This window comes from Larus michahellis, chromosome 4 (assembly GCF_964199755.1).
Source record: "Larus michahellis chromosome 4, bLarMic1.1, whole genome shotgun sequence".
NCBI classification, from domain to species: domain Eukaryota; kingdom Metazoa; phylum Chordata; class Aves; order Charadriiformes; family Laridae; genus Larus; species Larus michahellis.
The window spans coordinates 11,062,105-11,082,368 of NC_133899.1; the positions used below are offsets into that span (position 1 = coordinate 11,062,105).

The following is a 20,264-nucleotide window of genomic DNA, read 5'->3' on the forward strand; positions in this document are numbered from 1 at the left end:
TTAATTAAAGGGACTAGTGGGATAAAGAGAACTTTAAATTGTTTGGGGAATACAATAGTACTAGAGACAAAAAGTATGTTAAAAAATTACAAGACTTTAAAATCACTCTCAAAATTCTTCATGCTTTTAATTTTTTGTGAGCTATGAGTAATCTCTTAAGGAGACTTCCGAGAAAATTGAAGCTATGACTCTGAATCAGTTCAGACAGTATGTGGTCTTGAGTAGTAAGGAGGTAAAATTGTAGTTTTACTGATAATTTTTTATAAAATTGCATTTAACTAAGTAATGTATGTGACTTGAGGAGATTGCAATTAAGGCTTTTCTTCAGGGAAAAATAAAAAAGAAAGGCAGGATGCACCTGACGTTTTCTATATCAGAAGTTCGACATATATTATGTTGAAAGCAATAGGGCAAATGTTAATGGAAAATTTGAGTAAACTTTTAAAGCATAATGAAATTAGATGTCATAAACATAAATGCCTATTGTAAGAAAGCCACTTCGTCAAGAGTACCCCAGTTAAGGTTCTAGAACTGTATTTAGATGCTCATTATTTTGAGAAACATTCATCTTGGAGGCTGAAATGTTCCAGCTTAGTCTTTGCACAGGGTGATTTTTTCAAACACTATGCAGTAATTTTCAACTGTTGTTAAAAGTGGGGGGGGGGGGGAAAAGGGGAAAAAAGAAGAAAAAGAAAAAAATTAACACACATACACACACCTTTTTCAGTAAAGAAAAAGCTTGATCTACTTCAAATAGGTGTACATCATTGGCAGGGATGATTGGAGCATTTACTGAGTTGGGGCAGAATGCTTGTAGATAATTAGCATCCAGCTTTGTATTGAAGAAAACTAGATATATTGAAGAAAACTAGATATAATTTGGCAGAGCTGTGAATGTTTAAAAGTCTCACAGAATGTGTTCAGTGTATGATTTGCTATTATGCATGTAACGCTTCTCTGGTATTGCATTATTGCAGCGCCACTTCTAAACTTTAGCTGCGTTGGACCAGTTTCTCACCAGTCAGTGTGCTATTGCTGTAGAAGTTCTGCTGACCTTTAGAGACTTCGGTAACATTTTGGGAGCACAGCATGGGCAGTCTGCAGACATTGTCTGCTTTTCAACACTCTCTCTCTCTGAAGTTCACTGATCCTTTTTTATCATTGTCCTAGACTTGTTGAGGTTACTGCCAGCATTTTTAATGAGTTTAATTTCTTAATTGCACCTTCTGTTGTGGACATCTTAGGACATGTGTAAAGGTTCTACATTGCAGGCTCTCCTCAGCAAAAAAGATGTTTTTCCAGGGGGTGTAATCACTGTCTTAAGACTAATAGATATATGTTGCGGAACCATCAATTAAGACAAGCTTTTCCCAGCATATGACCCTGTTATCAGGAACTAAACCATCCATTGCGAACAGAATTAGGAGGGATCTCCATTGATGCCTATTGGCTGGAAATCAATGCTTAAATCATTGTTTATATGATCTTGCTTTCATCAAACATTTCTGCCATTTAGCTCTCTCTGTTGCCAATTTCCTGTTTGGTGTCGTTCCTGGCTGTCTTCATTCTTGATTGCACTTTACAGTCTGTCAATATTTATAGCTTCTGTTGTGCTGTTAGCCTCTTCTGTGTCCTCTCTTCTTAGGCAGGTTTCTGAACTATGGTGGGAATTGTAAGTAGCCAAAGTCTAGTTCTTTGTGGGCTGAGTTGGCTCTGTGACTACAGAAACTAACTTTTACAACTCAGCTTCTATTCCCTTATCAAATCCTATATTGACAGTATTTAAACATACTTATTACTTCCTCAAGCTGTTCCCTCTTCTTTATCTTTACAATCATCTCTGTCTCTCTGTCACCAGGTTATTTTCCTTCCAGGACAAAAACCATCCCTGATTTCTGCCTGTAGGTAGAGAAACACCTCCTTGACCTTTCTCTCTCTCACGTGATGTCCCTATTCTCCCTTTTATTTTTGAAGGTATTTATGTGTAGACTTGAATTCTTAGAGTTTCAGTCATCCTCTTACCTACGTCTCTGCTTTAAACAAAGCTAATTTCAGTTTGTGTAGGTTTTCCCTGCATGTGGAGCACATTTCACCTTCCTTCCAAGATGCGTTTTGCTCATGGTTTCAAACAACTCCTGTCTTTCTGAGGAGTAGTGCTGTGCCTCATTTGCTGTTTGGCATTCCCTTTTCCTACGGATTCAGGTGACTCAGTGAGACTCACTGGGATGATAGGTGGGAGTGTTGATCTACAGGAGGGCAGGAAGGCTCTGCAGAAGGATCTGGACAGGCTGGATGGACGGGCTGAGGCCAATGGTGTGAGGTTCAACAAGGCCAAGCGCCGGGTCCTGCACTTGGGTCACACCAACCCCCTGAACGCTCCAGGCCTGGGGCAGAGTGGCTGGAGAGCTGCCTGGTGGAAAAGGACTGAGGGGTGTTGGTCGACGGCAGCTGAATATGAGCCAGCAGTGTGCCCAGGTGGGCAAGGAGGCCAGCAGCATCCCGGCCTGTATCAGCAATAGTGTGGCCGGCAGGACTGGGGCAGTGACGGTCCCCCCCGTACTGGGCACTGGTGAGGGCCCACCTCGAGCGCTGTGTCCAGTTTTGGGCCCCTCACTACAGGAGAGATGTTGAGGTGCTGGAGTGTGCCCAGAGAAGGGCAACGGAGCTGGTGAGGGGTCTGGAGCACAGGTCTCGTGAGGAGCAGCTGAGGGAGCTGGGGGTGTTCAGCCTGGAGAAAAGGAGGCTGAGGGGAGACCTTCTCGCTCTCTGCAACTCCCTGAAAGGAGGGGGTAGCCAGGGGGGTCGGTCTCCTCTCCCAAGGAACAGGCAATAGGACAAGAGGAAAGGGCCTCAAGTTGTGCCAGGGGAGGTTCAGATTGGATATTAGGAAAAATTTCTTCACCGAAAGGGTTATCAAGCACTGGAACAGGCTGCCCAGGGCAGGGGTGGAATCACCATCCCTGGAAGTATTTAAAAGCTGGGTAGACATGGTGCTGAGGGACATGGGTTAGTGATGGTTTTTGTCAGTGTGAGGTTGATGGTTGGACTCAATGATCTGAAAGGTCTCTTCCAACCTCTGATTCTATGATTGCATAGCTGACGGTAACAGATGTATTTCTCGTGGGAGATTCCCTATTTGTGCTCCCTGAAGAGGAAGAATTCTCTGTTGACAGTAGAGATTACAGCCATGGCTAGGCCATTTAATGTTCTGGACTGGAGAAAATGTTTCGCTTGAAATCTGTGGGTGTTCATACTGAGTATCCTGCGTTTGTTTTACAACTGTCTTTCCAGACCAAATTCATATCTTGAACAATTCCATAGAATTTATTCCTCTAGCCTTAACTTCCTTGAATTTACTCTGGGGTTAGTTGATCTTGTAGAAAAGTGGAAACTAATCTTCACTGTCCTCTGTGGTTATTACAATACTATGTAGGGTAACAGATGGGGGATTTATCTCTTAAAGGAATCTTGAAAATGAATCCATACTGGTCTGTGAAACAGTTGATTTCTTCCAGTTGTATGGACTGCCACAGCTGCCAGTGGAAGTAGAAATCCAAAGAGAAAAAAAATCACCGAGCATGTATTCACACCAAACATTTATTTATTAATATCTCAGTGACCGTTCTCACAAGGGCTTATAGTGCAGAAAAGGCTTAAAGTGAAAAAGGCTTAAAGTCAATGCTTGGTTTCTGTTGCAAAATTATTTCCAAAGCACACCATGAATAAGTGTGGTTTTGGTTTTTGGAAATTATTAAATCTAGGTTTTAAGATCTAATGTTGATATTTCAGATAGACATATGGCTGTCTTCCTTGTGGCATATGGCTTGTGGCACTTCTTTCTGAAATACCTAAATATATCATAACGAATAATGATCTAAGGAAAACAAACTAAAATTTTAGAACCTCTGTTCTTAGCTTTACTTTATTAAAGTAGTGAAGTAGTGTTTTTTATGTGGTTTTAATGTTATGCCACTGTCATAAAAAAGAAAATTTCTTTGTGTGAAATAATATTGGTGCTTAATTCTTATACTGTACTTCTCATCAAAGGGATCTCTTTAAGTTAAAGTTGTCATTAAGTAATGACATACCTCTCAGTAAGTAAATGGCATGCTAAAAATAAATTGGGATCAGATAAGGAGCAAGGAACAGCATCTCCTTTGTAGGCGTTTTTTTGTATAATGTATTGGAATATTTGTCTGTATTTTAGATAAATATTTTGACTTTCAAAAAAGTTAATTGTTGTTGATTAGCGCGGTTCTGAATGAAGCATTGCTTCTTTCCCAGAGGGCAGAAATTTTAATATGCTATTGATAAATATATCCATATTAATTGTGATGAAAGCAAGTTAAAGAATTGTATTGCATCAGCAGTCCAATATGAAAATGAGAGTGTGAATGAATGCAGCTATCAAACGGCTGCATCTTATTGGTTGATGTGAGTTAGATTCATTGCAGCTAAATCATGTTCATTAACATGAAATTTATTTATTTTATCAGTACGTATAGATATTAACAGGTGTGTCATTTGTTTAAATATTCAGAAATTATTAACTGGCTTAGAATATAAACTATATTGTAATAACAGGCCGTTTTCTTACTTTAAAATGTAATTGCTCATGTAAAGTAAGAAGCTTAAGTAGCTTTAGTTTCACAGGTATTTTAAGAGTCATTTCAGAACATTGAAAATGGCTACATTTAATTGACGGTATTTTTAGCACTGAGAACTCAGAGGGTGATGACTTTGGAAGTATGTATGCAAAACTGGTTGCAAAGTCATTTCCACTTGACGTCGAGAATACAGTTCCAGAGTATACTGGGGAAAAGAGCCTCCACTGGTCAGAGTCACGCACGTATGTCTTGAAAATAATCTCTGTTGACACCTAATGAGAGTAATTAAATCTACGTTAATTACACAACTCTCACAGAACTGCTTGGCTATTCCTAAACTTCTCGCAAGATACCAGCAATAACCATATCAGGTTTTATAACTACTAAAAGTAGTTGATATCTCCATGGCCTTCATTTTGAAAAGCTCCTGTTGACTCAGATGTCAGCAGCTACATTGCATATGTAAATGTCTTAGTGAAAGGTACAGTGCCCCCTTCTTTTGAACCAAAGCCAAGATACTGCATTCAAAAAAAAAAAACAAAACAAAACTATGATTGGGGAGAACATTTTTGATGAGTCAGATGATGAGTAGGAAAAAGATTTGGTACAGATAATCTGATGTAGGCTATGAAAAAAGTATGTGACTTGGAGATGGAAAGAAGAGAAAGTTGGAATGGGGGTATGAGTAAGCCAACAATGGTGGTTACTCTGCTCTGGGATGTTAAATAACATCCAGGAATCTTGTCAAATGTCTTACTAGCAAGTATCCATAAACTGTAAAGCTGTTTTATTGTAAGCAAATTGATAGTTAATAGTGAGTGTGCAAAGACGTTCCCTTAAGCCAGCTGGAGTAGACTAACCACTGCAAGGTGAACGCCTTTGTTGGTAATCACTATGAGGATCGTAATTCTTTTGATTATTTTTAAATGTAATTTTGTGATCTTCTGCCTTCGGATGGGCATTTAAAAGATAAAAAATCATCGATACCTAATTTTTAAAAGACTGATGAGAATTTGTGTAATACAGTACTAATCAAGTATTATGGCACTTCATCCCTTATTTTGTGAAACATCAGGATACTGGGATCTTACTGGTGATGTATGTGTGTTTGGTATGTTTTGATCAACATTCATTAAGGTTTACATAAGAAGGCTTTCTTTTTTGTTGTACTGTAAAACCAGTGTCAGGAACCATATTGGGGGTTTTTCTGACCTCCCAGGAAACGAACACTTTCTCCAGCGCAAAATTTCTTATTCTGTGAAGCCATCCACTTTACAACTCCGTCTGAGATCACTCTAAGCCAGTTGGCCCTCGCTTAAATATTCATCAGACTTCTGATAATTGTGATAACCCTTATAGGCTGGCAAGCATGGCAAATTAGCAAAAAGATGATTGATCTTTTTTTATATGCAGTTTTATCTTCAACCTTTCCTGGATATATGTTATACTATAGTAATAATTTCTTCTCTAAGGTATTTGCCAGTATCTGGATTTGCACATCTATTTACAGTTGCCTTGAAGCCTCATAATTACAATACAGCTGAAATGTCCATTTTCTTTCCCTGACTACAAATAGGGATCAATCGAATTTTAAATGACTGCTTACGGGCTAGCTTCCGATCATGACCTTTGTAAATGATTAGAGCTCACCACTGTTGCTATCTACCTTGAAAGGGTAAGCGGGCAGGTCTGTCTAACTGGCATTTAATCTGGAAGAGAGCCAAAGATATTTGAGCTAAAAACCTAATATGAGTTGGCAAAGAGAAGTATGTGTAGACCTTTGCACTATTATTTAGATATTTTTCCACATTTCTTTTTTGCATTTAGGAAATTCTTTTATCCTGTAGATAAAGGGGATGTGTATTTGTAGATAACTTCATACTGAGGTTATGATAATAACTGAGGTTGCAATATATATAGCATAAAAATGTAAAAAAAATGGGGTTTCAAACTTTAAATTTTCTTTTTCTGAAGAATGTGAAAATATGTTGCATTGCTAAAATGCACTGAATAGGATGCATGAAGCAGACCTGCTTTTTCTAGACAGAAGTGAATGGAGAAAAGATACCATACGTTGGTACTTTTTTGTTTAAACCTTTTAACGTTGACCAAGCTAGTTCAGCCCCGCCTGTATATGCAGCTCCTATGTAAGTAATGACTGAGACACTTCTATCTACACTTGTCAGGTCAGTTTTATTTTAATGAAGAATCGTGCCTGTACCATACAATGTAGTTATTACCACTACTGAATTTCTTGAGGTAGTGTTCTGTGCATTTCTGTTGAAGTGGGAACAAGTCTGACATCGATGGGATTAGAAAACACCACCTCCTCTCAATTTATTGAAGGATTTTGCAAACCCAAAGTTTTGAAATTAGTAAGAATTATTACTAAGAGCTACAAACGCTTTTATCTAATTGAAATCATATGCTGCATTACCTAATCAATTATTCTTGTGTAATATTGGTGATCAGAATATTTATTAAAGTAATATTGTTCATGGGAATATGTCTCTTACCATTAACTCTCTAAAAGGATTATACAGTGCAAAAATGAATATGCACTCTTACCTTTTCAGCGTGTGCTGGCCAGAGTAGTTTCTCTTCCTTTCTGTAGCATGCTACGCTGCTACATAATGCAGCTGGCAGGTGGTTTTCTCAGCCTTGAACTAGTTAAATGTGTTGTTACCTAAATCCTAATCCCAGAAAGCAGTCGGAAATTGAGATTGGAGGGGTTTTGTGTCCGCATTACCTTCTGCTAACGCTTGGGTAGAGGTGTTTTATTCATTTAGGTAGGAATTGTTTTGGAAGCAAATATCAAGTATATTTGAAATATTCAAAGTAAATCTAAGATGAAAAAAATGTTTGAGATATTTTTTGAGGATTTGAATTGGTATTTACACTCTTAATATCAGTTTTAAACTGGAGTGTGTAGTTAGTATATAGTTTTCAAGGATAAGGATGGAGTTTTCCAAAACAATTGAGTTGTTTGGAAGCAGAAATCCTGTGGAAAGTCAAGAGAACTTCTGTACCTTCTTTGTTACTCTGCTGTAAGGCTGCATGCTCGAGCTGCTGAAGTGGTGTGACTTTTACCTCATGCTCACAAGCCTGAGAATAACTTTTTGAAATGACAGAATGAAAACTAAACAGAGGGTTGTTTTTTTCTCTCACTAATAGATGCAGCAACAAGAACTTGCACAAATGCGGCAGAGGGATGCCAATCTAACTGCGCTGGCAGCTATCGGTCCCCGGAAGAAACGGAAGCTTGATTCGCCTGGACTGCTCACCATAGGAGGAGAGGTATATGTCTGTACACAGAAGCAGAGAATTGATTACTTCAAAACCTGGTAGCAATAACTAGAGATGCTACATGCCAATATTTGCACTGAACTGTGTAGCTTGGAAAAGGTGATAAAAATTAGGACTGTGAGTCCAGTTTATCTTTCTTTGCCACGGTTAAAATGATGTCGTCTTGGTTTTATTTTTCAAGTGTTAAATTTAAACAGATATTTAAAGAATATTTTAAAAAGAAGTTAAACCTGAAGTGTAGGTCTCTCCCTAAAAATACTCACTGCCTTTATACTGGTTTTCTCCTCTACATAACCCAAAGGAAAACAGAAAAAAGAGTAGAGCATGAAGCAATATCCGGAAAAACATAACTGTAGCATTGCTTAGGTTGGACCAAGAGCTCGTAGTAATACCAGTAAGTGTGGTTTTATGACAAGTATTTGTCAAAACTTTTTACAGAATGGCTGGTTGTCTCCCACAACTGCAAAGACGAGTTTGTAATCGTTCTAAATTGTATGTCAGTTTAATAAGTATACTGTGCTCTAGAAGTAGAATCAGATTTGCTCGTATGATTCTCCTGTTATCTTAAATGGAGAAATAGCTGTACTACACAATGCAATGCAAAATCCTCAAAAGTAGGGTATATATTAACCGAGGTGGAGAAATAGGGTAAAAGGCTGTATTACCTTGGCTAACACTTAGAGTAGTGTGGTGTTTAGTACAGATATAGCTGGACTTCTTTTCTTTCTGCTAAATATGCCTACGCATTAGGAGCAAAGTAATTCTCCCTATTCTATGTCTGTTCTGAGGAAAATGCAAACATTTTGTTTTTGAATAACTAACAGTTTTGGCTCAGGCATTTGACTGTCTAAATGCCAGGCATTTCCAAAGGCCTTTTTGTTTCCCATTTTGGAAAGCTTTTATCTGACTTCTCTCTCTCTTTTCATGTGCTAAGATTAGTGCTGAGGAATGAGCTGAGCTAGGAACAGAAGTGGAACTTGTTTATATTCTAATTCTTATGATTTCAGGTATGTTGAAGGTTCTCCCTTTTTCTGTTCAAATCCGTTTTGGACTGAGGGACCTTCCTGGGTTTTGTGTTGTCCTGTTACATTCCCTCCCTTTCGGTCTCCCTCCTTGTCTTACATTCAGCGCAGCATTCTGTTCTCCTTCGAATGCACCTGTAAGAAATCCTGCAGCAACAGGCCAAAAGAAGCTTTCATTAGAAGCTCATTCGGATTCTGATAGCATTGGCTTTCACACAAGATTCACTTTTAAAAATAATTTGAACCTTCTAATAATACATGGATCCCTTCAGATTTTAAGAAATGTACGTTCCCTGCTGGTCTTTACTTGACCAAAGGAATATTTTCTCCTAAGTATCAGAATTTAATCTTTATTGTCTATTGCCCCTTTTAAAAAACAATCATTTTTTAAGCTTTTATGTTTAGATGAACAAAATTGTGGTCACCTTCAGTGAAACGTTTTTTTTCAGAGCTATATGCCTGGATGGATTTATGGTGAACAGTTTCCCTCTCTCTTTAGAAGCTCCTTACTCTGCTGGTACACAGCTTCAAGGAAAGAGAAAGGGCTGTGGCAAATTCCAAAGGCTTCGGGAGATGTTTTGCCTCCTTTTGTTGCTCCCGTAACCCAAATTTTGCTGAACTTCTGTGTTATTCAATCGACAAATTATCCGAGTTTTTGCTGATACATGCGTTTCCTGGGGTCATGAATTGTGTGGATCTTCTGCCAGTTCAGAGTGAATTGCTCCCGTCCCTCTCCTCCTAGCTTCTAACCATTCTGGCCAGCTCACGTCGGTGCCTGGCTGCAAGCGGATTTCAAGGACTTGGATACTGTCTCTGGATTATTCAGTGTCTTTTCTGGGGGTAGGATCTAAAGTGCTGCAGAAGCTCTATCGTGCAGGCTGGCTGCTAGAAAAACTCTGTGGTGCAGGAATAAACTCAACTCCTCAAAAATGTTTCACTCTAAAAAGGTACTGGACATTTGCATTGTTTGTCTAAGACTATCTGATTTTTCTTCTTTGGATTTCTGGAGATTATAAACAACAAAGAAAACTATTATAAGACTGTCCTGTCTTACAGACATCCCCTTTAGCCCCGTTCCACCTTCAGATGTCTGGCTTCCACCATGGTCTATGACCCTCTGATTTCTCTAAGCAATTTCTAAGCTTCTTAACTCCTTGCTACTGATAATCTCTGTTTGCAAGGTCTGACTTGGCAAGAGCTTTCTTGGCCTGCCTCTTTTTTTTTCCTTTTGTCAAAACATTCAGTTTTTGTCATTAAAGTTGCTGGTCTCCTCATTATTCTTTTTTGACATATATGCCTGCTTTTGCCACAGCTGGGACACTCCACGTCTGCTGATCCAAAGAGACCATTTACAAATCATCCCACCCCTCCATGTTACGTTTTTTCCTTTTCTGAACTAACTCTTGTTTGATATTTTACTTGGTTGCATTGGCCATTTTTTTTCAATGAGAAGTGTTGGATTTCAGTCCAACTTCTTGGTTCAACAAAAATACTAGCTCACAATTTCTCTTTGGAAATTGGATCTTTTTAATAATACCCTTTTGATCTGAGCAGGATGTCAATTTAGGGAGTAGTGATGGTTATTTTGCTTAAGAGAAAAAGCTGATGGAAAAGTTTAGTGTTTCTGGGATCAAGTACTGTTTGTTGCATACAGGGAAACAGCTCTTATACAGCTTTTAGAAATGTGAAAAAGCTTGTGCTCAGAATTGCAAATATTTTTTCACCAGCACTTTGTTCAAGAGTGTTTTCTTTAAACTTGTCTCCATCTCACATTGCCAGGGTTCATTTGGATGTCTTTGCTTCTTTTCAAGCCATAGCTAAATAGGCTTTTTTTTGGATGGCAGGATGATTGTAAATTACCAAGGCCAGGCCCATCATTTGCCTCTTCTGTGCTGGTTCAGCTGGGGCTTTTTGATTACTTTTACTTGGGGAGATGGAACATTAGCAGTTTTGGGGTGAGGTTATTTTTCCATCATATATGTTCTTTGATTTGCTTCTCCATCCAGCCATATAAAAAATTCCTTTCCAAAAAAAAAAAAAAAGGGGAAAAAAGATTTTATAGAGAAATGGATGAGCGGGGCGAGATATCCTCAAATAAGACTGCCACCAGCTGCGTAACTGGTTTCAGACTGTGGTTACCCAGTAGCTGAGCTATCTCCAGCCCAGCCCCCTGTCGTGCATTCCTGCCCCTTCCCTTTCATTGGCTCTGGCTCCTGTCGTACCCTGTGCTAACCCGCTTCCATTTGATAAATTGGCAGAAAACTAACCTAACAACAATAAAAAGTGAATAGTTTCTACTTAGCTTGCTGAAGTCGTTTGGCCTAGAGCCCAGTGAGCGCTGGAAAAGGAACTTCCAGCAAGGCAGAGGCAGCAAACTTGAGATCACCTGCTCTTCATTCGCTTTCTTTTTAGTACCTTTAGTACCTTTCTTGTCTTCTCGTATTTTAGATAATCTGCTAGAAACACAGCCGCCTCTGTAGCAGCCAGCAGCTCATCAGTAATTCAGCCTGCCTATTATTATAATGTGGTTTAGATCAAGAGTGAAAGAGAAGAGGTAAAGAGAAACGAGATACTTCTGGAAGAATTCAGCTTCTGTGCCTTGCAGAGTTGAAGATACTGCATTTGCAGAATTTTATAGTGCTTAAATTTATTTAATGATACTTGCCAAAATTATTGGAAAGTATCTTTTGAATGTTACTGCTTTTTGGAATCTAATGCATGGTTACTAAGTGAGGTGTGTAGCTCCTGAACCATGTTATGCGTTTAGCAGCAGCGCTGCCTCCTTCTTACGTGCTGCGTGGGTGCTGTTAACTCTTGTGTTGGTACACGGCAGTGGGTGGAGAAGGAAGGGCAGTGGGGGACATGGAGAGGAAAGGGAAGACAGCAGCCACTCAAGCTCCTTACGTCGTACCCTTAAGCACCTCTAATGTCAGATTAAAAATAATAAATTTTGAGTTGTTTTTGTTTATCTTACGGATTTTGAATCTATTCAGTTCACATTTTCAAGCTTTGGTATTGAATTGTAAGGCTTCTAAGAATTAGGATTTAAAAATGTTTTTGTTTATGAAATAGACATTTTCATGTAATTGTAAGAGTTAAAGCTTTAAGAAAAGCATTAACCATCACAAGAGTAGGTCAGGTAACTTTACAAGTTAAATATTTGAGTAGTGCTAAGGTGGCAAGAATGCAGAATTTGCGTATTTCAGAGTCCCTCTTTTTTTACTATAGAATAGAAGTGTAGAGGTTAAATTCAAGTATTTTTCTGTATTTAAGAATAATAATAATTAAATAGTTTGGCTTTTCATCAAGACCTATGGCTAGTATCCCAAAATACATAAATATAGAGTATATGTTTGAAATATCTGAGGGTATAATTTGTTTAAATATCAAGTGAAAGCCCTCTCCTGGTACTTGCTGGCACAGATGGTTTTTGAATACTGAGCTTCCACAGGCAGCTTCAGGGCTAGTTCAGTGAATCACCGCTTATTGAAGACAGTCATTTTAGGGCTAAGAAAAAACCCTCTTTCTCACATAGTGGAAGAGCAGTCATCTTAAGAATATTCGGCAAACTATCCCAAGGACCATGTGTTGGCCCAGTGCTCAAGGGAGGTCTGGTACTTTGTGTCTTTCCTCATCCAGTATGTTCCAACCATTATATTAGTCGACAAAGATAATGTGCTTGCAGACCGGGAAAGTCCCAAAACAGCTACAGTTAAAACAGCGATGTTTTGTGTAGAGAAAAGCTAATTACTAAAGTGATTGTGAAATGTATGTCGGGTACAAGGCACCACATTTTTTTAATTAAATTCGTCTTTCAGGTGGTATAATTTGAGCATTTTAAAGCTGTTTTCATGTTAAGGTTTTGTATAAAACATGATTAAGAATCTGGATTGAGGCTTGGAAATCTATGTTATACCAGAGACTTCCAAATGCAGACGTAGAAAAGTTATTTAATATTCCCCTCTATCACGTCTTTATACTACTAGTAATTCCGAATTTCTAAATGGGAAAAGTAAGGATGAATTCATTATTATTTGGGAGGCACTTGGGTACTATGACATAGTTGGAAAAAAAGTACTTTTGACTACAGTCTCTTTTTAGTTATCTGGGACTGAACGCGATTCATTCGTTTGCACGCATTGCAGCTGGCGTTCTCACTGCATGCTTGGGTTATCCAGAGACATTTCAGCAACTCCTGCAATTATTCCTCAAATCTGTTGTTAATATTTTAACGATATTAAGAAAAAGTCAGGATACTAGGTAATTTTTGTTTTGGAATGGGTCAGACATGATAAAAAGTATGACAGAGCTGTCTCTTGGAAAACCTGGCCTTGTTCCCTTCCTTCCTTGCCCTTTTAAACAAAAAGAGATGTATAGTGTGTCTTGCAAAGTCTTTGTTACAGAGAGGTGGTGCGTTGGGTTCTCTCCAAAGAATATCATGCAGATTTAGAAGTTCCTGAATCAGCCAACATAACTGTGAGGCATAACTGCTTCTGACAGATCTGAAAGAATTAGAACCAATGAATAGTCTTTTATTTTGGGGAAAACCACCAGTCAGTGGGATTGCCGTGCTCTGAGCAAATCTTTAGGCTATTCCCTCACCTTTTTGGAACTAAAGTAATTTTATGGCATCCACTTTCAAAGATCCTTGGAATGACTTGTTCTACGACTCAAGTCTCAGCTTGGTCTTCATACTGTAGAGTTGGCTCTTGATAAATGACTTTTTGTTTTAAGTGGTCAAGATCTGTTTAGAAAGCACGGGAGTCTAAAGATCCTTTACACTTGTTAAGCCTAAGTTATATGAAAGCAGATACAGTAGACCAGAACACCTTTTGCCAGTGTTTATGGTCCAAGAAGTTAAAGCTTGCTTTTTGCGCTTTTAAACCTGTAGACTAACAGCAGAACAGGAGGAATTTTTATGATTTATTGTATCATTGCCTTTTCAAGCACTCTTTGCTCCATGTATCACTGACATGATAGAATGCAGTGGTTATCGCAGACCTCCTTTGGTGTAGGATGTCGCTGCTGCTGATGGTTATGATTTCATGTGAGGTATCCCAAAACTATCAGTTAAATATATGGGTTTGAATTTTCAAGGGGACAGAAGAAAGTTAAGGAGTCTGTGCAAATATTTTTTTAATGGAATTACATGCATACTACTTTATGAATCTTTGAAAATCTCAAGTTTAGCTTCAGCTTCTCTGGCTTGTTTTACTTCCTCTTTTCAAAAGTCAAATAAATATTAAAATAATTCACAAGGAATGTGTTCATAGCTAAATAGTCTTTTGAAAGACTATATAGATGTTCTCCTAATTAATAATTGCACCTATTTTTCCTCATTCTTAAATAAATGAGATTTTAATTTAAAAATAAATTGCCCCAGTGGTGAATTTCCATTTTTAAAAATTTAATTTCAAAATGTGTTTTAGCCCATGATGAACACGTTCTATCTTTTTAGAATTCTGGTTTTATTTTGTGAAACAAGATTTGTAAACATTACTCTAACGCATTTTACAGACTTAGCTGTAGAAAGTAGGAAGGCATTAAAGATGATGGATAATGCTATGTTTACAATGATGATTAATAATTCTAATTTGGAGTGAATGTATAGAATACATTTCTGTGCCTGGTGCAAACCGGCAGGAGCACAGGCATGAGTCAGGAGGCAATAGAACAATTTTGCATGGATCTCAGTTGACAGGAGGAAAAAGCCAGGCAGCAATGCAAGAAAATAGAAGGTGGCTCAGTGCCAGCAAAAACATTCTTTTTCACTAGTAGAACAGGTTTGCATACTGTATGAATTCCTTTGATGTATGTAACACAAAATATTCTGACAGAGGTTCAATGATATTAATCATTTTTCCTTATTGGCCAAGACAAATTTGATTTTTACTTCATTTGGAGATGGAAATGGTAGTTGATCCCACCTGACTTCATGATGTTGATCTAGCAACAGCAGGAGACCATTACAGCATTTCTTTCTCTGCTTTTCAAAGAATTTTTACTGGAGTCTTAAATAGTGCTTTGTTCGGGCTTTTTCAATTAAAATCCTCCTCCTTGGTTAAAGTTAAAAAAGGGAAAAAAAGATTGCATTTTTGAAAACAAAATAATTTTATCAGTGTGGTAATATTAAATACTATCTTTTTATTTATGGATACTTTATAAATATATTGTGTGCAGCTTATAGCATGGAGAATGAGCGCTTGGCAAAATGACTTTTGAGCATTTAATAGTTGATCCATTATTTGTCGATGCCTATAGAGGTCTGCTGCTGGTACTGTAAAAAAGAGTATTGTTTTTCTCCTTCCAAAAAGCAGCTACCTTGTGGATTTGTGGGGACAAGAGGGTGTGTGAGCTTGGGTTTTGTTTGGGGGTTGGGTTTGATTGGGTTTTTCTGTGTTTTCAATTGCCTTCTCCGTTTGTCTTCCTGGTTTTCAGACACTGAAGGATAAAATAAATTTTGCAGCCCCTGTTTTTCTGACACTTATAATTCCAGATTTTTTCTTTCTTCTGGCTAAATAAAACTGCTAAGACTAAGAGAAAGGAAGTCTGAAAGGGTCTAGCTGAGGGTCTGTCAAAATTGACTTGAGTCTCTCCATTGACTTCAGAAGGTAGGGCCCAAGGTGCTGTGACATTTTTAGATGTCAGTGAAAATAATTTTTAAAACCTGACCAGAAAATTTCTAACGCATAGCTTTTCAACATATACATGGAAATATTTAGACCTGTATCTTAAAGTAGCAATGTTTCCCTTTTAATTTTTCCTCCTCTAAATATGTCAGATGAAATCGTCAAGTAGATTAATTTCCTTCTCCCTTCCATCCCATTCAATGCCAGAAACATTTTGTGGATTTTTTTTTTTTCTTTTTGGCTAAAAAAATCCTTTACTGAAGCTGACGTTTTGAAAAAGTCTAAAGAACTTGAAATACATTAGGATGTCCATTTTTGGATATTTCCAGCCTGTTTCTTTACAGGAAGTCAAGTAATATAGTAGTCAGACAGAGAGTGACAATTAGGGTAACAGTAATTTAACATTTTAGTTTACCCCAAGCCTTTAGGCAAACAGGCTTGAACTTCAAGGGAATCCTGTTGCCAGCTTCTAATGCAAGCACCTCACCGAGAAGTATTGAACAGAACTTTTTGTTACTTTACCTGATGTGATTTGTCGAACCAAACCATTGTCCGAGTCCCCCCCAAACAGCAGTGCCTAAACTCCACTTCTGCCAAGTCTTGACTATTTCAGAGAACCACTTCTTAATGGGGTAATTAAATCTACCTGGGAGTCTCTTTTACATTTCATAATGTAAGATACAAAGAAAACAGTTTGGAATAATCAGACAAGCTCCTTTTTCTTGAAAATATGAAGTTAACCTGTACAAGCTTTCTGAAGCCTTGAAGGAGCTCTGGATTGATGCTCCTTAAATGGATCTTGCCACCACTATGCGTAATGCTACAGTTGAGTGTTACCTTACAATATTCTGTTGAGAAGAAAAGGAGAGGTTCTTGAATAAGAAAAAACAAAAAGGAAAAAGCCTGACAGATAAACATTTCATTCAGAACTTGCTGTCATACTATGTTTAGTAAAAAATTACCCCTTCACTTTAAGTAGTTTAAACCAAAAAAGCTCAGTGTGTAAGAAAGCAAAATGAAGGCAGGCCTTTCATGGTTTCCTTTTACCATATACAAGTCTTCCAAGATGGTACTGTAAGTCTGAATGGTTTCTTTCTCAGTTTGGGAGTATTTCATGTGTGTATGTGCACAAATGTTAGTCAGGTCCCTTTACAGGTTTCATAAGTGATGTCCTTATGAAATGACACAATATCAGCAGTTTGTGGTGCAGGCAAATTTATTGCAGTGAACTTTGCTGTTCAGTGAGCATGATGTATTGTAAGTCCCTATGATCTGTTCTGTATTGTAAAAGTATTTTGAGCAAACACTTGTTTTAATTTGGAAATGAATGTTCATGCTTCTTCCGCAGAGGTTGACCAGTCTCCTACTGTCCACATTCCTCTTTCAGAATTTGGCTAAAATTTGCCAATGATAAAATTCAAAGACGTGGCTCAAATATTTAAACTTTGAGCTGAAAGTAGTCTTTCGGCTTTGCTAGGAAGTGTTTACAGGTTTACATGAGCAGCGCGCGTTGCCCATCCGCTCTTTGCAGGAGAGCCAGTGAGATGGGGCCTGTTGGGCCGCTTTCAGGAGAAGCGAAGTGCCGGAGCTCCGAACCTGCAAGGACATGTGTACATGCTTAACTTTAAGCACAGTGGTTAGTTTGTTTGAAGTTGGGAACATGCCTTGTGTAGAACATTAATTACAGGCAATAAGCTTTTGTTGGATTGCTGTGTATGTCAGTGTTCCTGTCAATCTCCTGGTGTTTCCTACCACGTGAACGCGGGGCTGCTAATCCCAAACTGAGCCCCATGGAGGAAACGCTTTGTCTCTCTTTTTTTTTTTTTTTTCCAATGGTAAAAGCAGGGGTTTCTTTCAGGAAACAGGCATATTGCGTGCTTTTGAGAAGTCTCGCGTTATTTGACCGCAAAAGTCTTTGGGACTATCAGTGTGTGTTAAATGCGGGATTATGAAGTTTCCCAATGTGTCGTGAATATTGCAGGCTGTATTTTGCTTTCAAAGAAATAATGTAGTAAAAATATCTGATAGTGGGATCTTTGCCTTGGTGTTCCTTTTGTTACATACTCTGTTCTAGTGAGTGACTAGGAAAAAAGGGTTTTTTGTTTTTGTTTTGCCTGGAGTCAAACAGGAGCATGCTGGTTAAAGGGATTCTGTGGGGGAGTTGGGCTGGAGAGGGCCTGAGGGAACTCGGAGAGACATCTACCACCAGCAGCTTGTCTGTGCTAGCTAATTATAGCTAGGGTACTGTTTACTTTAGTGGTATACTCCTTATTTATTAGTTACTTAGTTACTGCTTGCCTTCAAGTTACAGGCTGGCAGCCAGTTGCTGGAGGGGAGGTGGGATGGGAAGGGGAGGGCATCACGCAGAGCGGCAGATCCCAGCTCACCCACCTGGGCGGGTTTTTTTTTTAAATGTTTTCTTTTTTTTTTTTTTTTTTAATATAGACAATGGGAGACACGGTCAAAAAGAAAAGCAGACAAGTCAAAAAATGGGAACAACTTAAGGAATTTTTTACAGTCTAGAGGGGCTGCAGTGATAAAATTATATCATGAGTGTTTCCATGAGTTATCAATCAAACATGGGTTTTTCCCTCCTTTTCCTCTTGTCTTCAGACCAACATCTCACATTTTGGCCTATGGGAAGTTACATTGATTTGAATGAAATTACGATTTGTATACCTTTTTTAACTGGTGCCACTTTGCGGGAATCTGGACTTAGTTCCATGGGACGGTTTCACTAACTGGTAAACTAGTTTCGTATCAGCACTTTTCCACACGTGAGTGAATCCACACACATGTATTTCACAGTTAACTAAAACTAAGTTAAACTATTATAAAGATTGTATATGGAAACCTTCGGTGATTTAGGAAGGAGTCCAAGTCCTTAAGAGCCAGACTCCCAGGCCATTGAACCACTTTGTGAAATCCTCCCTAATTCACCCTCTCCTTTTGCCAATGAGGTTTGCGCAGGGCCCGGGATTAGCTGTCCAAAGGAGATAGTGCAATAGACCCCTTCCCACTGCTAGTTTTGCTGTTGCTTTTGTTATTCTGTTTGTAGTAATCTTGGTGTAATAATTATCTCAGCAGACAAAAGGACAAAGAACAGTTGTGTTGTATGGGGAGGCGAATGAAGAGAACGATGAGGTTTTCTGCAACTGTGTTTGAGAAAGTAGACGGTATCATAAATAGTGATTTCCATTCTTTAGCAGCATGGAAATAGTGTTGGCCCATGCTGTAATTATCAATAAAAGAGATGTTTCTCCAGTCTTTTTGAGCATGACAGGCTCCTGCAAAGCCAGGAGCATAACAAGAGCTGAACCTGTGTATGATGGACCAATTACTGAACAATTTAGAGGAAGCTCTGTTAGGAGAATGAGCGTACTGTAAGATCCATAAAAAAGGCAAAGTTTCTATCTGCAAAGGAGAAGGTAGGGAATAAAAGGAGCACAACAGGTTAAACAGCCTTGGCCAAAGAAGTGAGTACCCCTAGGCAGACCAGCATCTCTAATCAGTGGTAGTGGTACTAGCTCTGAGGGGAGGGAAATTCAGGCTGGTGCTCTCATGTAACATTAAAAAGGACAAGCAGTCTGTCAGGGGAAACAGTCATTGGCGTGGGATTTCTCCTCTTGATCAAAAAGACAGCGGCACTGCAGCCTGCTTTGTCTATAGGGGAGGCGGTGGCACAGGGCAGTTTTTTCCCAGGCCACATCACTGGTCTGTGATATGTTTTTCCCAAGCCGTAAAAGAAGTCACCTACATTCCTCTCTTTAGCAAGGTTTCGTTATTTTCATTTGTTTTCATTTTTATGCTATTACAATTTAAAAAAAAATAATTAAGAAACATCTGTAGAAAGCAGAAGGTGAGCTAAGTCTGATGGACCTGGAAAATATGCTTGATGCTTCTCTCCAAAGCCAAAATTCATTTTCTCATCTCTAAGTGATTCTTTATGAATAACATAAGATGCAAGTTCAGTACATTGTTTCCCCTTCCCTCCTTTAATTGAGGTTCAAATCACAGTCTTCTCAACCTTCTCCTCCCCACCGCCCCCCCCCGATAACATTGACAGCCCTAAGACATCTTCAGCTGTAGCTACAGCGAGATGGGATGAATTTTACACTGCTGCTGACTTTTATCTTACTAAGTAACAGACCAGATCTCTAATGAAGAACTGCAGGTACTGTTCCTAGCATTGTCGTCAGCTATGCAGGTAGTCAAAGTAATAATAATTGCCAGTGAAGACAGAAAAAAATGAAAAATAATCAAAATTTCAAGTATTCTTTTCATTTCATAGTATACCTTAAACAACTTTGAACAAATATGGAAGGGCTTCCAGAAGAAGAAAATTAAAATAGAAACTAGGTTTTCTTTGTTTAAAAAAATTGCAAGTAAAAATTGCATCTTTGGAAATACTTAACATAAGAATGTCTCATTTCTTGATTGTGCATCCAGAAGAAAGATTATTTTATTTACTTCAAGAAGTACTTTGAGTCTGAATCTTGAATTAGTTACTTCTTACTATTGTGAAATGTTCATTCATTTGATGAGCTTCCTGGTAATAGGATGTGTTCTGTGGCTTTTTTTGGTTAAAAGCAATAAGAATTACAACAGGTGATCTGATTCCATGCCAGATGATCATTTTCAATTGTGAGCATTTGTCAGTGTCCAAATCACCTAAGCATTATTTTAGAAAACTCTTCATG

General features: G+C 38.4%; 1 protein-coding gene across 2 annotated transcripts in view; it reads left to right on the plus strand.

Annotated features, from left to right (window-relative positions):
- Positions 1-20,264, plus strand: part of LOC141741851 (transcription initiation factor TFIID subunit 4-like) — a 141,984-nt gene that overhangs the window by 89,603 nt on the left and 32,117 nt on the right. For both annotated transcript variants that reach the window (XM_074582940.1, XM_074582941.1), the window contains exon 14: positions 7,782-7,904. In XM_074582940.1, the coding sequence (XP_074439041.1) occupies positions 7,782-7,904 (123 nt within the window). The remainder of the gene's footprint in view (positions 1-7,781; positions 7,905-20,264) is intronic.